The sequence below is a fragment of the Hyperoodon ampullatus genome (genome assembly GCF_949752795.1).
Source record: "Hyperoodon ampullatus genome assembly, chromosome: X".
NCBI classification, from domain to species: Eukaryota; Metazoa; Chordata; class Mammalia; order Artiodactyla; family Ziphiidae; genus Hyperoodon; species Hyperoodon ampullatus.
The window spans coordinates 18,123,620-18,145,147 of record NC_136913.1 but is presented as its reverse complement, the minus strand read 5'-3'; the positions used below and the strand labels follow the sequence as shown (position 1 = coordinate 18,145,147).

At 39.3% G+C, this 21,528-nt stretch overlaps 1 protein-coding gene across 1 annotated transcript; it reads left to right on the top strand.

Annotated features, from left to right (window-relative positions):
- Positions 1-503: 503 nt before the first annotated feature.
- Positions 504-21,214, top strand: EIF1AX (eukaryotic translation initiation factor 1A X-linked). The gene is made up of 7 exons (XM_079727924.1): positions 504-570; positions 9,810-9,893; positions 12,261-12,364; positions 13,676-13,726; positions 15,845-15,926; positions 17,071-17,162; positions 20,140-21,214. Exons 1-7 carry the CDS (start codon positions 555-557, stop codon positions 20,143-20,145), a joined length of 435 nt encoding a protein of 144 aa, XP_079584050.1. The 5' UTR covers positions 504-554; the 3' UTR covers positions 20,146-21,214.
- Positions 21,215-21,528: the final 314 nt, after the last annotated feature.

Below are 21,528 nucleotides of genomic sequence, written 5' to 3'. Positions count from 1 at the left end.
AAGACTGAGCTATTGAGATTAGAGTTAATGAGCCCGCAGCTCAAACCTTGAGACGCCAGTCTGCCACAAAGCAGCCAGCAGCGGGCGCTACCAGAACCTGCCTTTATTGTGGTGCCTGGGCCCCGCCCACTCCCTCCGGGATTCCGCCTTCTCCCTGCTCACCGCCCAGTCCCCCAAGGGGTTTGGCACTGCGGTAACGCTCCGGAACCGCGTCTCCCTCCGCTCTAACAATAGGCGTCAGTCGGCCACGCCTGCGCCGTAGGGCCGGGAGGGGGGGCGGGCCCTGCCGGCGTTGGGAGGCGGGGAAAAGTGACGTAACAATTGCGACGCCATTTGTCGCGGCTCTGCGTGGGCGCAGGCGAATCTCGGAAAAGCTCGGTCGTTAGACTCTCTCGCGCACGCGCGGGAAAGCTCGGCCGTTAGACTCTGTCGCGCCCGTGACCCGCTCTCCCTCGCCTGCTTCGTGTCACGCTGTCCCACTCGTCGCCCCTCGGAGGAGTCGCCGCCGCCACCCAGATAGGAGTCGGAGACGCAGCGAGGCCGTCGTCACCGCCATGCCTAAGAATAAAGGTAATGCCGCCTGCCCCCCGGGACCACGACTCCGCTCGGCCCGGTCTCCCCGGCTCTGCACGCGACCTCCGGATCTCCTAGGCGGCAGTAACCTTCCTCTCCGCCCTGCCTGCACGCAGCTGGGCGATCCGGACGCGATTCTGGGCTCGGGAGAGGAGCTGGGAAGTTACTGCTGTCTTCCAGTTTGGTCACAGTGGGGTGGAGCCGACGCCATTTTTGTAGGGCCTCCTGCGGGAGAACGTGTGCTTCTCCAGATTCGCGCCAGACTGACCCCGGCACTATAGGGACCTGTGGGGAAACCTCCCCCGTGGCCGCCTGGGCTTCGCAAATGGGCGTCTTTGGCCTTCCCGGCAGTTCTTAACTTTCAAAGGGTGATGCCTGTTTTAAGTGGCCATCAGGTACTCCTGCGTGGAATTCTTTATGGGCAGTTGTTGGGTATTGTTGAGACTACTCCCTCTCTGTTTTGTAAATAGTGGACAAAACCTTGATGCATTAAGGTTCCTCTCTAGAGACTTACTCTTACCCATCCTTTTACGGGGTTTTCTTTTTCCCAGAACACCTGTTCCATATTTAGCCAAGTTTTCTACTTTTGCTCCGGATCGGTATATATTGTGATGGGAGTAAAGACCTTTAAGTTCCTTCCATTCTTAGGCCATATATTCACAAACTATCAGATTTGAGGATAATTTTATTTGGAATTTGCAAAATGGAAGGACTAATCTAGGTAAAAGCAGAACAGTGCTAAAGAAATTCTCCTTTTTTAAGACTTAACGGTGTTTCTGTCTTCAGTATTCTTACAATTTCTCAAAGGAAATTGTGGAAGTCGAAACAGGGAAAAGGTATTTTCCTACAGGAGAGGCATGTATTTCACAACCCACAAGTTTCCTTTGATTAGTCATCTTTGAGACCCCTGCCCTGACCCAGGCCTACTCTGTTCTCTTTTTTACTTCACAACTGGCTCCAGGCATTCTACCTCATTTCCTCTTTGTAGCTGTCACTACTCTTTTTATTCCTTGGTGTATTTGGTTGCAGTTCTGTGCGAGATTTGGTGCAGCTCTCTCAGGGCACTCCACCTCACTGCCCTCTTCCTTGCAGTTCCTTTTTGTAGCAAGTATTTTACTGCTAATTATTCTGGTAAAGACGGGGTGACAAAATAGGGTTTTCAAAGTCATGGTTTTCTTGTAACCTACATAATCTTTTATCCCCTCTGAGATGGTAACTGGATCCATTCATTAGGTATCTTATTTTCACCTTTATTTCTGGCGATGAGATTCCCGATTTCCTCACTAGACTGTAAGTTCTGAAGGGCAATAGTAGTATCTATTGGAGAAGACACAAACTAGATACTTCTGTTGGAGAAGTAGTATCTAGTTTGGAGAAGATTGGCATCTTTAGGGATATTTGTCTTCCCATGCATGAATGTAGTATATCTTTCCTTTATTTAGGTGTTGTTTAATATCTCCTTACATTTCATGTGCATCTTCTGTCAGGTTTATTCCTAGCTACCTTGTATTTTTTGGTTGCTAATTAAAATGGTAAAATAGCCTCCCTGGTGGCGCAGTGGTTGAGAGTCCGCCTGCCGATGCAGGGGATACGGGTTCGTGCCCCGGTCTGGGAGGATCCCATATGCCGCGGAGCGGCTGGGCCCGTGAGCCATGGCTGCTGAGCCTGTGCATCCGGAGCCTGTGCTCCGCAACGGGAGAGGCCACAACAGTGAGAGGCCCGCGTACCACAAAAAAAAAAAAAAAAAAAAAAAAAAAAAAAAAAAAAATGGTAAAATGAAAATATTAGAATGAAAGATTTCAGACCTACAATAAGCTATAAAGCAAATATAATGAATAACTGTCTGCAGTTGATGCATCAGTTATGTCCTGTCAAAAGATAGCAATTAAAGTTATTTTCACAGACAAAATTTAATATAAAGAATAGGGGACTTCCCTGGTGGTCCAGTGGTTAAGACTTCGCCTTCCAATGCAGGGCATGCGGGTTCGATCCCTGGTTGGGGAGCTGAGATCCCACATGCCTTACGGCCAAAACACCAAAACATAAAACAAGCAATATTGTAACAAATTCAATAAAGACTTTAAAAATGGTCCACATCAAAAAAAAAATCATTATAATATAAAGGTTGGTTAACCCATGTATTGGAGAGCTGAAAAGGCAAAAAGGGAACCACCCTAAGGTAGCAATTGCTAGAAATAGCTATGACTCCTAGAACTGGAGGGAAAAAAGGAGAGAGGTTGTTATTATTAAGACTGACAAAAACAACAGGGATTTACTGTAGAGCACAGGGAACTATATTCAATATTTTGAATTCATGGTAATAAACCATAATGGAAAAGAATTGGAAAAAAGAATTTAGATATATATACATATGTATGTATAACCGAATCACTTTGCTGTACACCTGAAACGTAACACAATATTGTAAATCAGCTATACTCCAATTAAAGAAAAACAAGTAAACAAACCTGACAAAACTTGGAGGAGGGGCCCAGACCTCTAAAGAGGGGGCGCTGTCGATAGCAGGGTCTTTGAGGACTCTGTGAGGTTGGTTCTGGGGCAAAGCAAAAGGGAATCATCTGCAACCACTGAAAGCAGTTACAGCCAGGAGAAGACTGCTGCTGAGTTTATGCCAGTAAAACCCAGAAGCAAATCCCCTTTTCTGCTCCAGCTTGCCCTCTGCAGCCTCCCAGCGGCAGGGCCTAACAGGCAGCGGCAGGGCCTAACAGGCAGCGGCAGGGCCTAACAGGCAGCAGCAGGCCAAGGAGAAGGGTGGGGGTGGGGAAGCTCTGAGAGGAAAGCTGCAGGACCAGCACAGGTGCTCAACTTCTGGCTGGATGGGGTTCCCGGAGGCCCACAGCTCAGGGCGGGCTTTTGCGGTGTCAGTGGCCCAAATGGCAGAGGGACATATTTATAGTTGCATTATCAATGCTAAATTTCTAACAATAATTTCTTAACATCATCCAACATCCAGTCCATTTTCAAATTTACCCTATTGTCTCAAGGGTGTCTAGAATGTACGTATATAACATACCTAATATCGTATACTATATTTTTTAATTTATTGAGGTGAAAGTCACATCACATAAAGTTAGCCACTTTAAAGTGAGCGAGCGATTCAGACTTCCTTGTTGGTGTAGTGGTAAAGAATCCGCCTGCCAATGCAGGAGACACGGGTTCGAGCCCTGGTTCTGGGAAGATCCCACATGCCGCGGAGCAGCTCAGCCCGCGAGCCACAACTACTGGGTCCACATGCCACAACTACTGAAACCTGCGCGCCTAGAGCCCATGCTCTGCAACAAGAGAAGCCACTGCAATGAGAAGCCACATTGGGTTGCTAGCACTTGACACTTAGTAGATGCTCAGTAAATAATTGTTGGATTAAGTCACCTCCCTTCTGTTGACTCCACCCTTAGGTGAATAATAGGCTCTCCTTTGGTTCCAACGGGACTGAACTACATTAAAACACATCTAGTTCACAAACCTCCTTTAAAGTTCATTTCATTACATGGCAATAAAATAGGGAAGGGGATGATCAGGGTATGGTTAATTATGGTAAATTGACAAGCAATGAATCATTCTTTTATAAATAACACATGAGGCATACAAAAATTAAAAATAATGCAGTGAACGCCTGGGAATCAACCCATTACTCTGAACTTGAGAATTACAACACAGATTCAGTTAAAGCCCTGTGTGTTCCCCTCCCCAATCCCCTTCGCCTCCCTCTCTGCATCTCTTCCAGGAGGTAGCCACCATTCTGAATTTGGTGTTTAGCATTCCTATAGTTGTAAAACCCATCTGTTATCTTTAGGTGTTATCTTAGAGGAACAGTACTTTTCAAGACTCCCGAGTTTTATGAGATGAGGTTTACTAATGTGAAATAAATTCATGATTATTTTTCTGTTTTTATTCATTGGAAAAGCCAGAGCCTGTGAATATAATCTTAGTGATGTTTACACATGTAAGGGTATAAGTTGCCACTAACTGTGTGTTGAATGACTTGATTTGGACTGATTCTTAGCAGCTTATTTCCTCTAGAATCCTCTAGACTCTATCAGTTTATTACCTCAGGGAAAAAAGGTAGCCTTGGGCCCACTTACGAAGAGCAGTTGGGGTAAGGTGCTCCCACACTTTAAAGAAGTTACTACTTTTAGTTTTAAAATCACCAGTCCTTAGGAATGTATGGATTACTCTTGAGTGATTGATTCAAAGAATTTTCCAACTAAATATGTAACTCAGTAAACAAAGTAGGTGTGATACTTGCACTAATGCCCACTCTGCTTTGAAGATTTGGCATGGTTGGTGGCTTGAAGCAGAGGATACTTTTCTCTTTCTAGGAAATGATCTCTGAGGGCTCTGGGTGGGTCAGGACATTGTGGAGGCCTGCCGAACATAGCACAGAGCATTGTGAGACTGCCCCCGGGACAGAGTAAGCGCACATGACTCAAGAAGTTAAGAGTCTGTCTTTGCAGTGGCCAGGTGCACATTCTTTATTCTGTTTGGGCTGTGAGCCTGTTTTTGCTGCTTCCAGGCTCCTCCCGTGAGTCCCTTAGTATCGCTACCACTTAACACCTTTCTTCCGTCTTTTGGAATGTCTGCCAATGTGGTTTAGGTTCTAGAATGGGAACAAAATGCTGTGGAGAGATACCCTACTGTGGGGGCCAGGAGCCACTATAGATAGTCCATAGTTTACATTAAGGCTCATTCTTTGTGTTGTACGTTTTATGGATTTTTGACAAATATATAGTGACATGTATCCACCATTACAGTACCATACTGCGTTAAAAATCCCGTGTTGTTCACCTATTCACCTGTCCTTCCTTCCCCGCTCCCCAGCTGGCAACTACTGATCTTTTTACTCTCTATAGTTTTGCCTTTTTAAAAATGTTATATGGTTGGAATCATACTATTCAGCCTTTACAGATTGGCTTCCTTCCCTTAGTAATATACATTTAAGGTTTCTCCATGTCTTTTGGGGGCTTGATAGCTCATTTCTTTTTATTGCTGAATAGTATTCCATTGTATGCAAGTACCACAGTTTATGCTTTCACCTACTGAAGGACATCTTGGTTACTTCCAAGTTCAGGCAGTTAGTACCTTGCTTTTTTTTTTTTTTTTTTTTAACATCTTTCTTGGAGTATAATTGCTTTACAATGGTGTGTTAGTTTCTGCTTTATAACAAAGTGAATCAGTTATACATATGTCCCCATATCTCTTCCCTCTTGCGTCTCCCTCCCACCCTCCCTATCCCACCCCTCTAGGTGGTCACAAACCACCTAGCTGATCTCCCTGTGCTATGCGGCTGCTTCCCACTAGCTATCTACCTTACGTTTGGTAGTGTATATATGTCCATGCCACTCTCTCACTTTGTCACAGCTTACGCTTCCCCCTCCCCATGTCCTCAAGTCCATGCTCTAATAGGTCCGTGTCTTTATTCCCACCTTACCCCTAGGTTCTTCATGACCCTTTTTTTTTTTCTTAGATTCCATATATATGTGTTAGCATACGGTATTTGTTTTTCTCTTTCTGACTTACTTCACTCTGCATGACAGTCTCTAGGTCCATCCACCTCACTACAAATAACTCAATTTCGTTTCTTTTTATGGCTGAGTAATATTCCATTGTATATATGTGCCACATCTTCTTTATCCATTCATCCGATGATGGACAATTAGGTTACTTCCATGTCCTGGCTATTGTAAATAGAGCTGCAATGAACATTTTGGTACATGACTCTTTTTGAATTATGGTTTTCTCAGGGTATATGCCCAGTAGTGGGATTGCTGGGTCGTATGGTAGTTCTATTTGTAGTGTTTTAAGGAACCTCCATACTGTTCTCCATAGTGGCTGTATCAATTTACATTCCCACCAACAGTGCAAGAGGGTTCCCTTTTCTTCACACCCTCTCCAGCATTTATTGTTTGTAGATTTTTTGATGATGGCCATTCTGACCGGTGTGAGATGATATCTCATTGTAGTTTTGATTTGCATTTCTCTAATGATTAATGATGTTGAGCATTCTTTCATGTGTTTGTTGGCAATCTGTGTATCTTCCTTGGAGAAATGTCTATTTAGGTCTTCTGCCCATTTTTGGATTGGGTTGTTTGTTTTTTTGTTATTGACCTGCAATGAGCTGCTTGTAAATTTTGGAGATTAATCCTTTGTCAGCTGCTTCATTTGCAAATATTTTCTCCCATTCTGAGGGTTGTCTTTTCGTCTTGTTTATGGTTTCATTTGCTGTGCAAAAGCTTTTAAGTTTCATTAGGTCCCATTTGTTTATTTTTGTTTTTATTTCCATTTCTCTAGAAGGTGGGTCAAAAAGGATCTTGCTGTGATGTACGTCATAGAGTGTTCTGCCTGTTTTCCTCTAAGAGTTTGATAGTGTCTGGCCTTACATTTAGGTCTTTAATCCATTTTGAGTTTATTTTTGTGGATGGTGTTAGGAAGTGTTCTAATGTCATACTTTTACATGTACCTGTCCAGTTTTCCCAGCACCACTTACTGAAGAGGCTGTCTTTTCTCTACTGTACATTCTTGCCTCCATTATCAAAGATAAGGTGACCGTATGTGCGTGGGTTTATCTCTGGGCTTTCTATGCTGTTCCATTGATCTATATTTCTGTTTTTGTGCCAGTACCATACTGTCTTGATTACTGGAGCTTTGTATTGTAGTCTGAAGTCAGGGAGCCTGATTCCTCCAGCTCCGTTTTTCTTTCTCAAGATTGCTTTGACTATTCGGGGTCTTTTGTGTTTCCATACAAATCTGAAATTCTTTGTTATAGTTCTGTGAAAAATGCCAGTGGTAGTTTGATAGGGATTGCATTGAATCTGTAGATTGCTTTGGGTAGTAGAGTCATTTTCACAATGTTGATTCTTCCAATCCAAGAACATGGTATATCTCTCCGTCTCTTTGTATCATCTTTAATTTCTTTCATCAGTGTCTTATAATTTTCTGCATACAGGTCTTTTGTCTCCTTAGGTAGGTTTATTCCTAGATATTTTATTCTTTTTGTTGCAGTGGTAAATGGGAGTGTTTTCTTAATTTCACTTTCAGATTTTTCATCATTAGTGTATAAGAATGCCAGCGATTTCTGTGCATTAGTTTTGTATCCTGCTACTTTACCAAATTCATTGATTAGTTCTAGTAGTTTTCTGGTAGCATCTTTAGTATTCTCTATATATAGTATCATGTCATCTGCAAACAGTGACAGCTTTACTTCTTCTTTTCCAATTTGGATTCCTTTTATTTCTTTTTCTTCTCTGATTGCTGTGGCTAGAACTTCCAAAACTATGTTGAATAAGAGTGGTGAGAGTGGGCAGCCTTGTCTTGTTCCTGATCTTAGTGGAAATGGTTTCAGTTTTTTACCATTGAGGACAATGTTGGCTGTGGGTTTGTCATATATGGCCTTTATTATGTTGAGGAAAGTTCCCTGTATGCCTGCTTTCTGCAGGGTTTTTGTCATAAATGGATGTTGAATTTTGTCGAAAGCTTTCTCTGCATCTATTGAGATGATCATATGGTTTTTCTCCTTCAATTTGTTAATATGGTGTATCACGTTGATTGATATGCGTATATTGAAGAATCCTTGCATTCCTGGAATAAACCCCACTTGATCATGGTGTATGATCCTTTTAATGTGCTGTTGGATTCTGTTTGCTAGTATTTTGTTGAGGATTTTTGCATCTATGTTCATCAGTGATATTGGTCTGTAGTTTTCTTTCTTTGTGACATCTTTGTCTGGTTTTGGTATCAAGGTGATGGTGGCCTCGTAGAATGAGTTTGAGAGTGTTCCTCCCTCTGCTGTATTTTGGAAGAGTTTGAGAAGGATAAGTGTTAGCTCTTCTCTAAATGTTTGATAGAATTCGCCTGTGAAGTCATCTGGTCCTGGGCTTTTGTTTGTTGGAAGATTTTTTATCACAGTTTCAATTTCAGTGCTTGTGATTGGTCTGTTCATATTTTCTATTTCTTCCTGGTTCAGTCTCAGCAGGTTGTGCATTCCTAAGAATTTGTCCATTTCTTCCAGGTTGTCCATTTTATTGGCATAGAGTTGCTTGTAGTAATCTCTCATGATCTTTTGTATTTCTGCAGTGTCAGTTGTTACTTCTCCTTTTTCATTTCTAATTCTATTGATTTGAGTCTTCTCTCTTTTTTTCTTGATGAGTCTGGCTAATGGTTTATCAATTTTGTTTATCTTCTCAAAGAACCAGCTTTTAGTTTTATTGATGTTTGCTATTGTTTCCTTCATTTATTTTTGATCTGATCCTTATGATTTCTTTCCTTCTGCTAACTTTGGGGGTTTTTTGTTCTTCTTTCTCTAATTGCTTTAGGTGCAAGGTTAGGTTGTTTATTTGAGATGTTTCCTGTTTCTTAAGGTAGGATTGTATTGCTATAAACTTCCCTCTTAGAACTGCTTTTGCTGCATCCCGCAAGTTTGGGGTCGTCATGTCTCCATTGTCATTTGTTTCTAAGTACCTTGCTTTTTAACTTGCTTGATGTATCCTACAGCTATAGGACAAAATGTAAACTCTCAGGGTTGCCAGACTTGTTGCTCTCCCTCTACTGCCAGAAAATCAGTGTCCCTTTCCAGTTGATAAAACTTTACCCCCCCACCCACCCCCCCGCCCCGGCCCAATTATCTTCTTTTTGCACAGACCTTTCATTTGGGGAAGCAGGTACAAGAGAGACCCCATTTTATAAAATTTATCGTGATCCATTATATATCCCTCCTTGGTCCTTGTCGGCCACTGTAGGAGGAGTTCACTGAGCAGAGTACTCAACCAAGTAGTCGTTATGTTTATGATACCTCCTTTTGGTTTGTTTGTATTTTATGTCAGCAGTATCCCAAAAGGGATTTCCAGAAAGGGTAGGGAAGTGACAATATGTGTATGTTTAATATGATTGGAGATACATGACCAAATTAGGTGAATTTTTAAATTTTTCTTTTTTTTTCAGGTTTTTGTTGTTTGTTTGAAGTATGGTTTACAACATTATATTAGTTTCAGGTGTACGTCATAGTGATTCAGTATTTTTGTAGATTAGACTCTGTTTAAAGTTATTATAAAATATGATATTCCCTGTGCTGTACAATATATTCATGTAGCTTATTTATTTTACACATAGTACGTTGTACTTCTTATAATTTAAGTTGCTTTTAAAGAACATTTTGTAAGCCCTAGTTTAGTTTCTTTTTCTGTTTTGCAGATAATTAATGTCTTTTTCTTTAAAACCATTAGGTAAAGGAGGTAAAAATAGGCGCAGAGGTAAGAATGAGAATGAATCTGAAAAAAGAGAGCTGGTGTTCAAAGAAGATGGGCAAGGTAAGCATTTTCGTAAGTTAGGTTTCTTTCAGTAATAGTTTTCTTTCTTAAGTAAGGTTTTCAATTTCTCAACATAAAAGAGATACTGTTCATAATCCTGAGCAAACAATCGCATGTCCCCTTTTGCTCTTCTCCATTTCTCATCCCCCACACTTCTCCAGAGCCTTTCTTCTGGTAGTTATTTCTTGGTGTACTCGGCGTGCGCTGAGGATTGATGGCATTTCTGTAAATGTGTATGTTTCACTGTTTTATGTGAGCACTCATGTTACAACTAAGAATGAATTGAACAGTTCAGAGGGAATTAAGCCTCAAAAGCTATGGTTGACAATTCCATGACTTAGTAGACTTTTTTTGATAGCGAATGGTGCTACATAGTATGTTCAGTAGACTATGGGTATTTGAGGAATGTGTCTGAGGCATGTAAATTACATGTAATTTCATAAAATATAATAAAATGAAACTGAACCGTTGACCTTTTCAAACTGATTAAGATTTTTGTTAAGTGCCAGATACATAACACTAGTTTCCCATGGTTTGGTTTGGTTTGGTTTGGTTTTGGTTTTGGTTTTGGTTTTGGTTTTTGAGAGTTATGGTTTTTTGGGTTTGGGGGGTGGTGGTTAACATCTTTATTGGAGTATAATTGCTTTACAATGGTGTGTTAGTTTCTGCTGTATAACAAAGTGAATCGCCTATACGTATATATATCCCCATTTCCCATGTTTTTATTTTGAGTAATTTCAAACTTTCAGAAAAGTTGCAGTGTAAGTACCATGAATTCCTTTAGCCCCTTCATCTTTGTGTGCGTGTGTGTGTGTGTTTTTTCTGAACCATTTGGAAGTTAGTTGAAGACATGATACTTTTCCCTTACTACTTACTTCATCATGTGTCTCCTAAGAACAAGTATATTCTCTCACATAACTGCAGTAGGATTATCACACTCAGGTATTTTAATGTGAATATATTATTTATCTAGTATATAGTCCATATTTAAATTTTTCTAGTTATCCCAGTAATTTCCAGCAGTTTTTAACAAAGAACTTTTTCTAATTATCTTTTTATAGAACTTGGTAGATTTGTTCATGCCGTGAGTATATAAGCCACTAAAGATGAAACATGTTATTTGGCTAAAAGACCCTTTTATTTCTTACCCTTGATTCTCGCCTCCTTTAGCAGTTGATTTTATTTTGACTGCCATTACTTTTCCTTTTTCATGTTTTCCCCCCACTTTGGAAGAGAGGCTGCCTTTAAATCGACCAACCATGTTGAGGCCCTAGGTGGGTGCTAGGTTCACTGTAGTCTGAGTAACTCACTTCCACTTGTCAACACCACAGTTGAGCCTTTGAAAGTTTTGTTTCAGTGTATTTACAGATTGGTGGATGTCCTCTTTGGGGATCGGTCTTGCATACAACTTGAGTAAACTAAAGGTTCTGAAGCGACTCCCCCCCCCCTCCGGTCTTCTGTCATTTAATGACAGAAGAGACGGCCCGTGTGCAAGCCACTGCTCATAATCTCAGTTTTTCAAGTGGCAGTGAAGTAGTGTGGCTTCCTGGGTACCCTTTTGGAAAGATTTTTGATTAAAAGTTTGGCATTTTGTCTGGGAACATCTTTCCAGCTTTACAAAAACTTTAGAATAATCACTAAGATATTCTAATTTAACAAAGACATTAATAACATATAAGCTGCTTTCTGTTTGCCGGTGTACCAAAAATTGTGTTGCAGTTAGCCTCCTCTGAGGGAAAGGAGACCAAAATTGGGCGAGGATCCAAAGTGAGAGATTGATGAGATACATTTTAGTGTACATTTTGGGACAGGCCGCCTTGATGTCCAGAAGTAGAGCATACAGTCATGAAGACAGTGGACAGTCCACTTAACTCAAAATGAGTAGGTAGTTAAAATATTTCTGATAGCAGGGACAGCTTGTCATAGAAATGGCATTACACAGTCTTGGTTCTGGCTCTGCCATTAACTAGCTTGGTGTTTTATCACTCCCTTGTACTTATTTTACTGCATATACTTATTCCTAACCAACACACCTGTATGCTCTAATCAATTGTATTTGGACTTTATTTATTTATTTATTTATTTATTTATTTATTTATTTTGGTCCGCGGACCTCTCACTGCCGCGGCCTCTCCCGCTGCAGAGCACAGGCTTTGGACGCGCAGGCTCAGCGGCCATGGCTCACGGGCCCAGCCGCTCCGTGGCATGCAGGATCTTCCCGGACCGGGGCACGAACCCGCGTCCCCTGCATCGGCAGGTGGACTCCCAACCACTGCGCCACTAGGGAAGCCCCAGTATGTGGACTTTTAAGTTGCTTTTATCAAAAATTCAGCAATATCCTATACCCTTTACTTTTCCCTCCTCCAGAGTATGCTCAAGTAATCAAAATGTTGGGAAATGGACGATTAGAAGCGATGTGTTTTGATGGTGTAAAGAGGTTATGTCACATCAGAGGGAAACTGAGAAAGAAGGTAAGTGTGGAGACTTGTTTTACTTTAATATAAAATTATGGTTAAGGGGAAAAAATGGCTCTAAGGTTTTTATGGGCCAAGGACCTCATTTTTGTAAGTTCCCAAAAGATTTCAGTAGAACAGTCATTTACCTCTAAGTCAAAACAGCAAGATCTTTGGTGGTAATTTTATACAGGTATCTGTCTAAAGACTCATTTATATCACCTGTGTTGTATTCCTGCCCAAAAATGATTAACCTGAATCTAATCATGAGGAAACAATTAACAAGTCCAAATTGAGGGACACACTGCAAAACAAATGGCCTGACTGCTAATATATATAATGTTAATGTCATGAATGGAAAAAAAACATCAGGGCGGTCTATTTCAATGTAAAGGAGATTAAAGAGACGCAATGGTTAAATGCAGTAGGTGGCCCTTGTTTGGGTTCTGGTTTGAGGGTGAGGGAAATAGCTGTAAGGAGTGTTAAGAAAATTTGAATATGAATTACAGTAAGTAAGTGTTGTATTAATGTTAAATTTCCTGAATTGAGATCATGAATGGGCTGCCTTGGAAAGTAGTGATTCATTTCTCATCAGGGTAGGTGTTCAGGCAGATTTATTGATCAGGTTGGTTAAAAGTCGCTCCATCCCTGGCTTTATGATTTTTTAAAAATTTGTCTTGTTGGGCCTCCCTGGTGGCGCAGTGGTTGAGAGTCCGCCTGCCGATGCAGGGGATACGGGTTCGTGCCCCGGTCTGGGAGGATCCCATATGCCGCGGAGCGGCTGGGCCCGTGAGCCATGGCCGCTGAGCCTGCGCATCCGGAGCCTGTGCTCCGCAACGGGAGAGGCCACAACAGTGAGAGGCCCGCGTACCGCAAAAAAAAAAAAAAAAAAAAAAAAATTTGTCTTGTTAATGCTCATGTTACCAAACTAAAGGAGTTCTGTTTCCTGTGTGTATTTGGGTGGGTTTAAGGGAGGAAGGGAGGGAGATAAAACCACATTCCTAATTTACTATTCACATATGTTGTAATGGATAACTAACCACTTAGAGGGGTTCAGTATTAAGAATCCCTTAATTTCTAAACTAATCATTGGTCCTCTGGAATTATTAAGCTGTCAAGTAGTTAAATAAGATTGTTATTTTTCTAATATCCCAAATTATAGAAAATCTGAAAGTGGCTCAGCTGTTTACTGTAGGTTTTTTTCCTCATTCTAAATACAGGTACTTTACCCACAGTTGGCTGAATAGTATATTTTATTGGAAGACTGACTCAACATTGCTCTCGATTGATTATTTTTATTTTAAATGTAACCTCCTGTTACTTTTATAGGTCTGGATAAATACCTCAGACATCATATTGGTTGGTCTACGGGACTACCAGGTAAAAACAAAATTAAAATTTTCATTGTTTACTTGCTTGAATTTTATGAGCAATTAGTGTTTAGAACATAAGTCATAACCGTATTTGACCAGTTCCAGGCCAGTATGCTATTCACCATTGTGTCAACAAACATTTCTTAAGGGCCAGTTCTGTCTTAGGCATTGTGCTAGGTACCCCAGGGATCATGTTTCCCAAATGCCAGTCTGTAGAGTCTGCATTTTCACTATAGAAGAATCACAGACAGTATGAATTTTTCATGAAGCTAAATAGTCCTTTTTCCCTTTTTGATATTTAAAAAGTTCCCTTTTTTGGAATGAGGGATACTATATTGTGGTGGTTTTGTTGGTGTTCTTAGTTGGCAAGATAAAAATAATTTTATGTTGGAATGCCTGCCCCCATTTTTTTTTTTTTTTAACTTATACATCTCGAAATCAAAATCTGGAAACCATTACTCTAGGGGATACAACTAAATGAGTCAAGCTGTCATTTCACAAAATGCTTATGGCCTGGTAGTGGAGAGGGTAAGACAGGCACACAAGTAATTGCAGTACAAACCATGATAAAAGTATGTGCTCTAAATTTAGATGAGCACTTAGGAAGAAAATGGTAGTTGCCCTTCATGATCTCAACCTGGAGACTCTACTCATGGTAGGGCTATGAAATCCATTTGGTTTCCACCTATTGGAACTCATCACCATGTATTTATATTTTGAGTGATCGTGTTTCTATTTTTATAACTTTGATCGTACTTTGATTTTTTTAAATATATGTTCTAGAATAAAGAATTAAAATCTTTACCTTAAATCAATGGTTCTCAACCGTGGGTGATTATTTTCCTCCAGGGGACATTTGGCAGTGTCTGGAGACATTTCAGGTTTTCACACCTGGGGGTAGGGGTCAGGGCTGGTCATCTAGTTGATAGAGACCGGGGGGATGCTAAACATCCTACAATGCACAGGACAGTCCCTACAACAAAGAATTATGTGGCCCAAAATATCAACTGTGCTGAGGTTGAGATAGCCTGCTTTAAACTCATACCATTTTAATGTCCATTTTCTTCTTTTGATCCTAAAGATAACCCCAGAAGTAGGAAGAATTAGTTAGTTCCCTGTTTGACAGATAAGGAAATCAAGGTTCTGAAAGGTGTAACATTCATACTATAAAATGACAGCCACATTAAGTTTTCCAATTCTTAATCTCCCATGATCCTTCTTTTATGCCCCTGCCACTTAAAGGGTGGTACAGGGACCAGTAGCATCGCTAGCTTTTGGCAACTTGTTAGAAACGCAGATTCTTGGACCTCACCCCAGGCCTCCTAAATCAGAATGTGCGTTTTAACCAGAATCCCCTTGGGCTTCTGTACACATTACCGTTTTAATAAGTGCTGGTCTGAATCACACCATTCTTGCATCACTGTGATCGCTTACGTTGCCTTTAAGAATTTTTGAAGTTGAAACAATCAGCTTCAACCCTTTTTTTCTTCCTTAACTGAGTCCGATTCCTTTCGGATGGGGAAGTGTGAACATTCTGAAGCATTAGTTTTCAGTGGGACACTTGCATCAGAAATACCCATATCTTTTACAAATACACATTCATGGGCTTCACTCCACATCTCCTGATTTATCTGTCTTTAGGAGGTGTAAAAGCTCCATAGGAGATTCTGATGGATTTGTACCCTAAGAACCACTGATACGTGGAAAGGTATAATAATTTCCTTGGGTCATTATACCGATCTCAATTTTTGAATTAGAGTATTTAATCACCTGTAAATTATGGCCCCAGGGAATTTTTGTATTTCAAAAGACTTCTAATCAAAGGGTAACTATAAATAATCCAAAAGATTGGGTCTGTACAGTTCTGCTCTTATTGAAGTGAAATCTGTAACTGTCTTCCCTAAGCTTGTTGATCATTGTTCATTTATGCATGCAAGCTTCTTTATACTGGGTTAAACCCAAGGATGTTTTTCAGAGGGTAGGAGAAAACTTTAAATTTTTAGAAAAAGGAGAGGAGTTTATAACACAACAGTGAAATTTAATTTTCTGTCCAGTTTGAAATTATGAAATAACGGATAATATTTTGGCATAATCATTTGTAAATCTTATTTGTCTCTTTTTTAAGGATAATAAAGCTGATGTAATTTTAAAATATAATGCAGATGAGGCTAGAAGTCTGAAGGCATATGGCGAACTTCCAGAACATGGTAATGTCTGAGATATTACATTAACCTGTTATATGGTGTTAGTACCTGGTGGTATTTAGATGACGGAATTTTGGTAGAATTTTGTGGATTTTGCATGTTTAGTTTTGAGTTTACGTGATTCATTCCACGTATGCCTGCCTGTACTTCATAATACTAGACACCTTAAGAAAAAAGTAACTGGGATTCTGTTCCTAATAAATATACTTTTGGTGAGGAATTATCCTTTATAAGCCCTAAACTTCTGTGTAATGCCAGTCAACGGAATAAATTTATTATAGTATTTATTTGAAAGTTCCTTTCTAAAGAGACTGTCATCATTCATCTACTTTAAATGTGAAGCAAGGATAACAATTAGGTACTGTTGTCGATTTTTATTAAAAAGTCAGTTTTCAGTTCATCTTATCCTAGTGTCATAGTATCCGTAGGATTTTGTTAAATCAACGTTTTTTGTTTCTCCCCTGCAGTACAAAAGTTATGCGTTCTTAACGCATAAAACTTAAATAAAAATAAGTTTCTCATGACCTCATCAAAGGGGAAGTGACTTTACATACTATTTTGTAAGGCTACATTTTTCGCTTGGAAGTTATTTTTTGGTTCTGTTGCATATTATCAAGAAAACTATAATTTTACTTGAGCATGAAAATCCTGCTGAAATTATTTACTTGGCATTTCCAATCTAGGAAATGCTAATATATCTGGGAAGAGGACTAGCACTTCCTGGTTCATTTTTGTTATTTAGGGATAAGCATGATTTGACCAAATTTTTCTGATTGATGAGTTTATCTGATGATTTGTGGCTTGTTAGCATGTGCTCAGACGTTTTTTGAAGTGTAGCTGGAAGTTGTAATAGCTTTAGAATTTGTGTAATTAGAGCCTGCCTCACTAAAAATACCTTTGTGAGCAAAAGAAAATTGTTTCCATTTTGACTTAGAGATTTTGTTGTGTAAAGTACTGTTCTATATACTAGGGTTGTTAGGTAGAAGTTAAGAGGATCTTTTTGGTAATGAAACTTAAATTAAAAGTTTGACTTGTAAGAGTCTCCTTTATACTTCAACATTTGATATCCAACCACTTCTTTTAGTGGGCAATTTATTCATTTTACTAACATCTTGGTTATATTATATATTTGTTATTGTTTCTTTAGCTAAAATCAATGAAACCGATACATTTGGTCCTGGAGATGATGATGAAATCCAGTTTGATGACATTGGAGATGATGATGAAGACATTGATGATGTAAGTAGTGTTTTTCACCTTGAGTTTTTCAACTTTTGTTTGTGCTAGTCAAACTGTTTATGCTTTGAGAATTTTATCATCTTTTTCAGTATTTCTTCCTAAAAAGGTCAATATTTGCTTTGGCAATATGAATGCTAGGTATTGGAATCTCATCTTGCTTAAGTTAAGGGTGTCTAGAGAGATAACTATTAAGAAATTTAGCAGACAATTATGAGAAATACAAGATTTTATCAAAGAAACAGGCCTTTTTTATTGAGATATAGTTGATGTACAATATTATATAAGTTACAAGTGTACTGTAAGGTGATTCACAATTTTTTTTAAAATATTTATTTATTTTATTTATTTTGGCTGTGCCCGGTCTTAGTTGTGGCCCACGGGATCTTTAGTTGAGACATGTGGGATTTTTTTTTTTTTTTAGTTGTGGCATGCGGACTTCTTAGTTGTGGCATGCATCTGGGATCTAGTTCCCCGGCCAGGGGTCGAAACCAGGCCCCCTGCATTCGGAGCACGGAATTTTACCACTGGACCACCATGGAAGTTCACAGTGATTCACAATTTTTAAAGGTTATACTCTATTTATAGTTACTGTAATTGGCTATATTCCCTGTGTTACACAAACGTGCCTTCTCTTAATTGAAACACTAGTATGTTAGAAGAATAATCTTGTTTGAACCAGTTTCATATGAAGTGTTGGAATTACAACATTAACATTAAAAGCCCTGTTAAAGGGAATTCCCTGATGGTCCAGTGGTTAGAACTCGGTGCTTTTACTGTGGTGGCCGGGGTTCAATTCCTGGTCAGGGAAATAAGATCCCACAAGCTGTGCTGCGCGGCCACCAAAAAAAAAAAAAAAAAAAAGCGCCCTCTTAAAATTGAGGCCTTTTGCCAGTTATATTATTTTATCTGTTGGATATGCCCTATTGACAAACTCTTGGTTTGGAGTTGGTGTGTTAATTTTGAGGAAAATGTGTTGTTTTTTCTCACAGTAAAGCAGTAATGCTCACAAGAATAAGTGCCTCATTGCCCTTCTGCTGTTAAAATATTTAAATGAAGTTCAAACTTAGTTTCTGGCAATATAAATCTATTTAATAACTAGGGTGATATTATAAGTTACTCTTAAATCTGGGTTGGGCTCTTCTTTTTAAACCCTTTTAAATAAAAATGTAGTTCAGAAACACCTGTGTATATAAATCTAAAAATAATAGTACTAATGTTTGATTTTATTCAAAGATGAAATTTTAGTATACCTAGAGTAGTTGCTCCTGACCAGGATTGTTTGTGCAACAGAATTACCAGAGCTTTTCAAAAATACAAAGGCTGGGAATTCCCTGGCGGTCCAGTAGTTAGGACTCTGTGCTTTTACTGCCAAGGGCCTGGGCTCCATCCCTGGTCAGGGAACTAAGATCCCACAAGCCACATGGTGCGACCAAAAAAACCCAAAAAAACAAAAAACCCAACTGAAAAAAAAACAAAGGCTGGTCTCGGGGAAGTCTGAATTAAGTGATACCTACTACTGAGATTCTATAATTAACATTTCTGTACTTGGTTTATCACATATCTGTCTATACCTTTATTCATTCTTCAGTCCATCTTACATTTTGATGCATCTCCAAACCATTTTAGAATACATGATGAATTAAAGAAAATTTGAGTACATATCTCCAGTGTGTGTTTGCATTTATGAATTTTTAAACATACAGTAGTGTATTTCAGAGCATACCCTAAAATAGAAAAATGAAAAGGGATAAGAAATAAATCCATCATTCTATTTTTTTTAACATCTTTATTGGAATATAATTGCTTTACAATGGTGTGTTTCTTCTGTTTAACTAAGTGAATCAGCTGTACATATACATACATCCCCATATCTCCTCCCTCTTGGGTCTCCCTCCCACCCTCCCTATCCCACCCCTCTAGGTGGTCACAAAGCACTGAGCTGATCTCCCTGTGCTATGCAGCTGCTTCCCACTAGCTATCTATTTTACGTTTGGTAGTGTATATATGTCCATGCCACTCTCTCACTTTGTCCCAGCTTACCCTTCCCCTCCCCATATCCTCAAGTCCATTCTCTAGTAGGTCTGTGTCTTTATTCCTGTCCTGCCCGTAGGTTCTTCAGAACTATATCATTCTATTTTTTATGTTATCTCCCTTTGGAAATCCCTGAGCCAGAGGATTCTTGTGACTAAGCTGTTAATGACACTTGGACAGTAGATTTATCGATGATACTCTGTGACAAGAACCTGACATGGAACTACTACTGTGTTAATAGGTTAAGGGGTGATCCCAACATTTTGACAGCTTAGCTGGGGTAGAAGACCTTTTTAAGGAAATAAAGAACCTAGTCAGAGCACATACCTCAGTATGAAGCCACATACACAGAGGTGATAGGGTGAGGATCTAGATAGGGTTAAGCTTTTCTAAGAAAAGTATTTCTCAGTTTGTGCCAGTGCTTCTTCAGAACTGAGGCTGGCAGTAAGGGATAGTGAGGATAGTAGTTATCAAAGGAATTTGAGTCACCTTGGACATTTCGTAAGGGTCGCTTTGTTTATCACCTGAGAATCTTACTTCTTCCCTAAGGTGTTTCTCCAAATGGTTTATATGTGTTCTAGGCTTCACTCCTATAACCAGGTTGACTGGGAGGAGAATTTGGAATGTCACTTTTCCGTTTCTCAAGGAAGTAACACTCCCTGTGTCTGTTCCCACCCCCAAAATAAATTTCTAATCAGTAGCGCAAAAGGGAGATAGTAAACTTTATTGAGAATATTCTGCATAACGTATAGCATTCTGAAGGATGTTGTAAAGGTTCAATGACAGCAGACCAGAATTGAGAAAAACCTAGTGTTCAGAATTTCCTCTTCAAACTGGATTTGTTTCCCAGATAGCCTAAGGGGGTGCATGTGTCCCTTACATGTGATAGACTGTTGGAATATAAAAATTCTTCTTTTGGTTGATCTGATGTTCTTTTTCCTTCCAGATCTAAGTCGAACTCAGCCTTTCACATTCCACTTTCTTTGAGGATTATTCAACAATTTGGATTTTGGCTGTGACCTGTTAAAGAATAAATTTTCATTAGCATGAGTGCAGTTTGTTAAAGCAGAATGATTTGTTTCTAAGGTATTTCTTTAAAAACTGGTAATGCTGAATACTCTTAAATGTTAAACCCACTTTGTTCTTTTGATGTGACGGAGCTTGTGGGTAAAAGACCACATCTGCTCTTCTAAAAGAGAAAAAAAATGCGTTACTGCCTTTCCCACTTTGACCACTTCCAGTAAGTAAATGGACGTTTTGAATAAATCATTTGCCGTACACGCATTATGATTTATAATTAAGCCCCAGTTTTGACTAGCCTGTTTACTGTACAATGAGTTTTTGTATATTCCAGTTACTTAGATGAATGTCCCGTTGAGATTTTGGTACAGTTTAATGGAGGCAGAAATCTGCATTTGAAGTCAAAAATGATTGGTCTGGTTTTCATATTTAAGTAGCATGTGGCTATTTTTATACTAATTTTGATATTGTATACATTCTTTTCATGATCTTATTTTGCCACTATAAACATCAACAAAAAAGGCGGTTTTTAGAACCTGAGTTTTAATAGCAGTTTTGAATTTGTAAAGTTGGTAGTTGCAGAAATCAAACACTAGGTGGCACCAAGTTATCTTAACATTGGAGATACTGATACAGTTGTCAACTTTTTTTTTTTTTAACTTACTGTGCATAGGAAATTTCCCAAACAACAAAAGATTGTTTTGATCATATGCATGTATGTAGAATATTTTTGCAGAACAAAAAGGTTATGTTCAAAGTGTCGTTTTATTTTCAGAAGTCATATACATGTGAGCTACAATTTTGAGTGCTTTATAAACACTTAAGTTATGTGTAAATGAAAATTTAATTTCATAACAGTTTGTACAAATTAAGCCTTTGGGAAAGTATCCCTAAGCTGGGGAAAGAGGAAGGAATAACAACTTAATGAAAAGATGGTCTCTAATTTCTGAATGGAAGAACTACATACAGTGGAGAAATATAATAAAGACAGTCTCATGCTGCAGAGTATATTATACCCTTACTTTGTGTTTAGGATGTATTTTATTGTGTGTACAGGTGTTTTTTGCTTGTATTTTATTGGGAATTTAGATTTACCCTTTGTTCGTTTTTCATTATCAACTCTAGTAAGGTGAAATTAAGGGCAGGGCTAGTTAGACCTAACAAGCCACATTGAAGTGGTATGCAACTGTAAAAGAAATCCTTCATGCAGCTTGTGAAACTTTTATTCTACTGGTCTCCAGAGAACGCTTCAGTGTTGAAAAGTAATACACAGAGGATTAAACCTTCACATGGCTTCAGGAAATAAGCACATCTT

Excerpts from the sequence above, each read along its gene's own strand:
- EIF1AX (XM_079727924.1), top strand. Across the intron at positions 13,727-15,844 it reads TTGGTCTACGGGACTACCAG|GATAATAAAGCTGATGTAAT; the intron begins GTAAAAACAAAA and ends CTCTTTTTTAAG. Across the intron at positions 15,927-17,070 it reads TGGCGAACTTCCAGAACATG|CTAAAATCAATGAAACCGAT; the intron begins GTAATGTCTGAG and ends TTGTTTCTTTAG.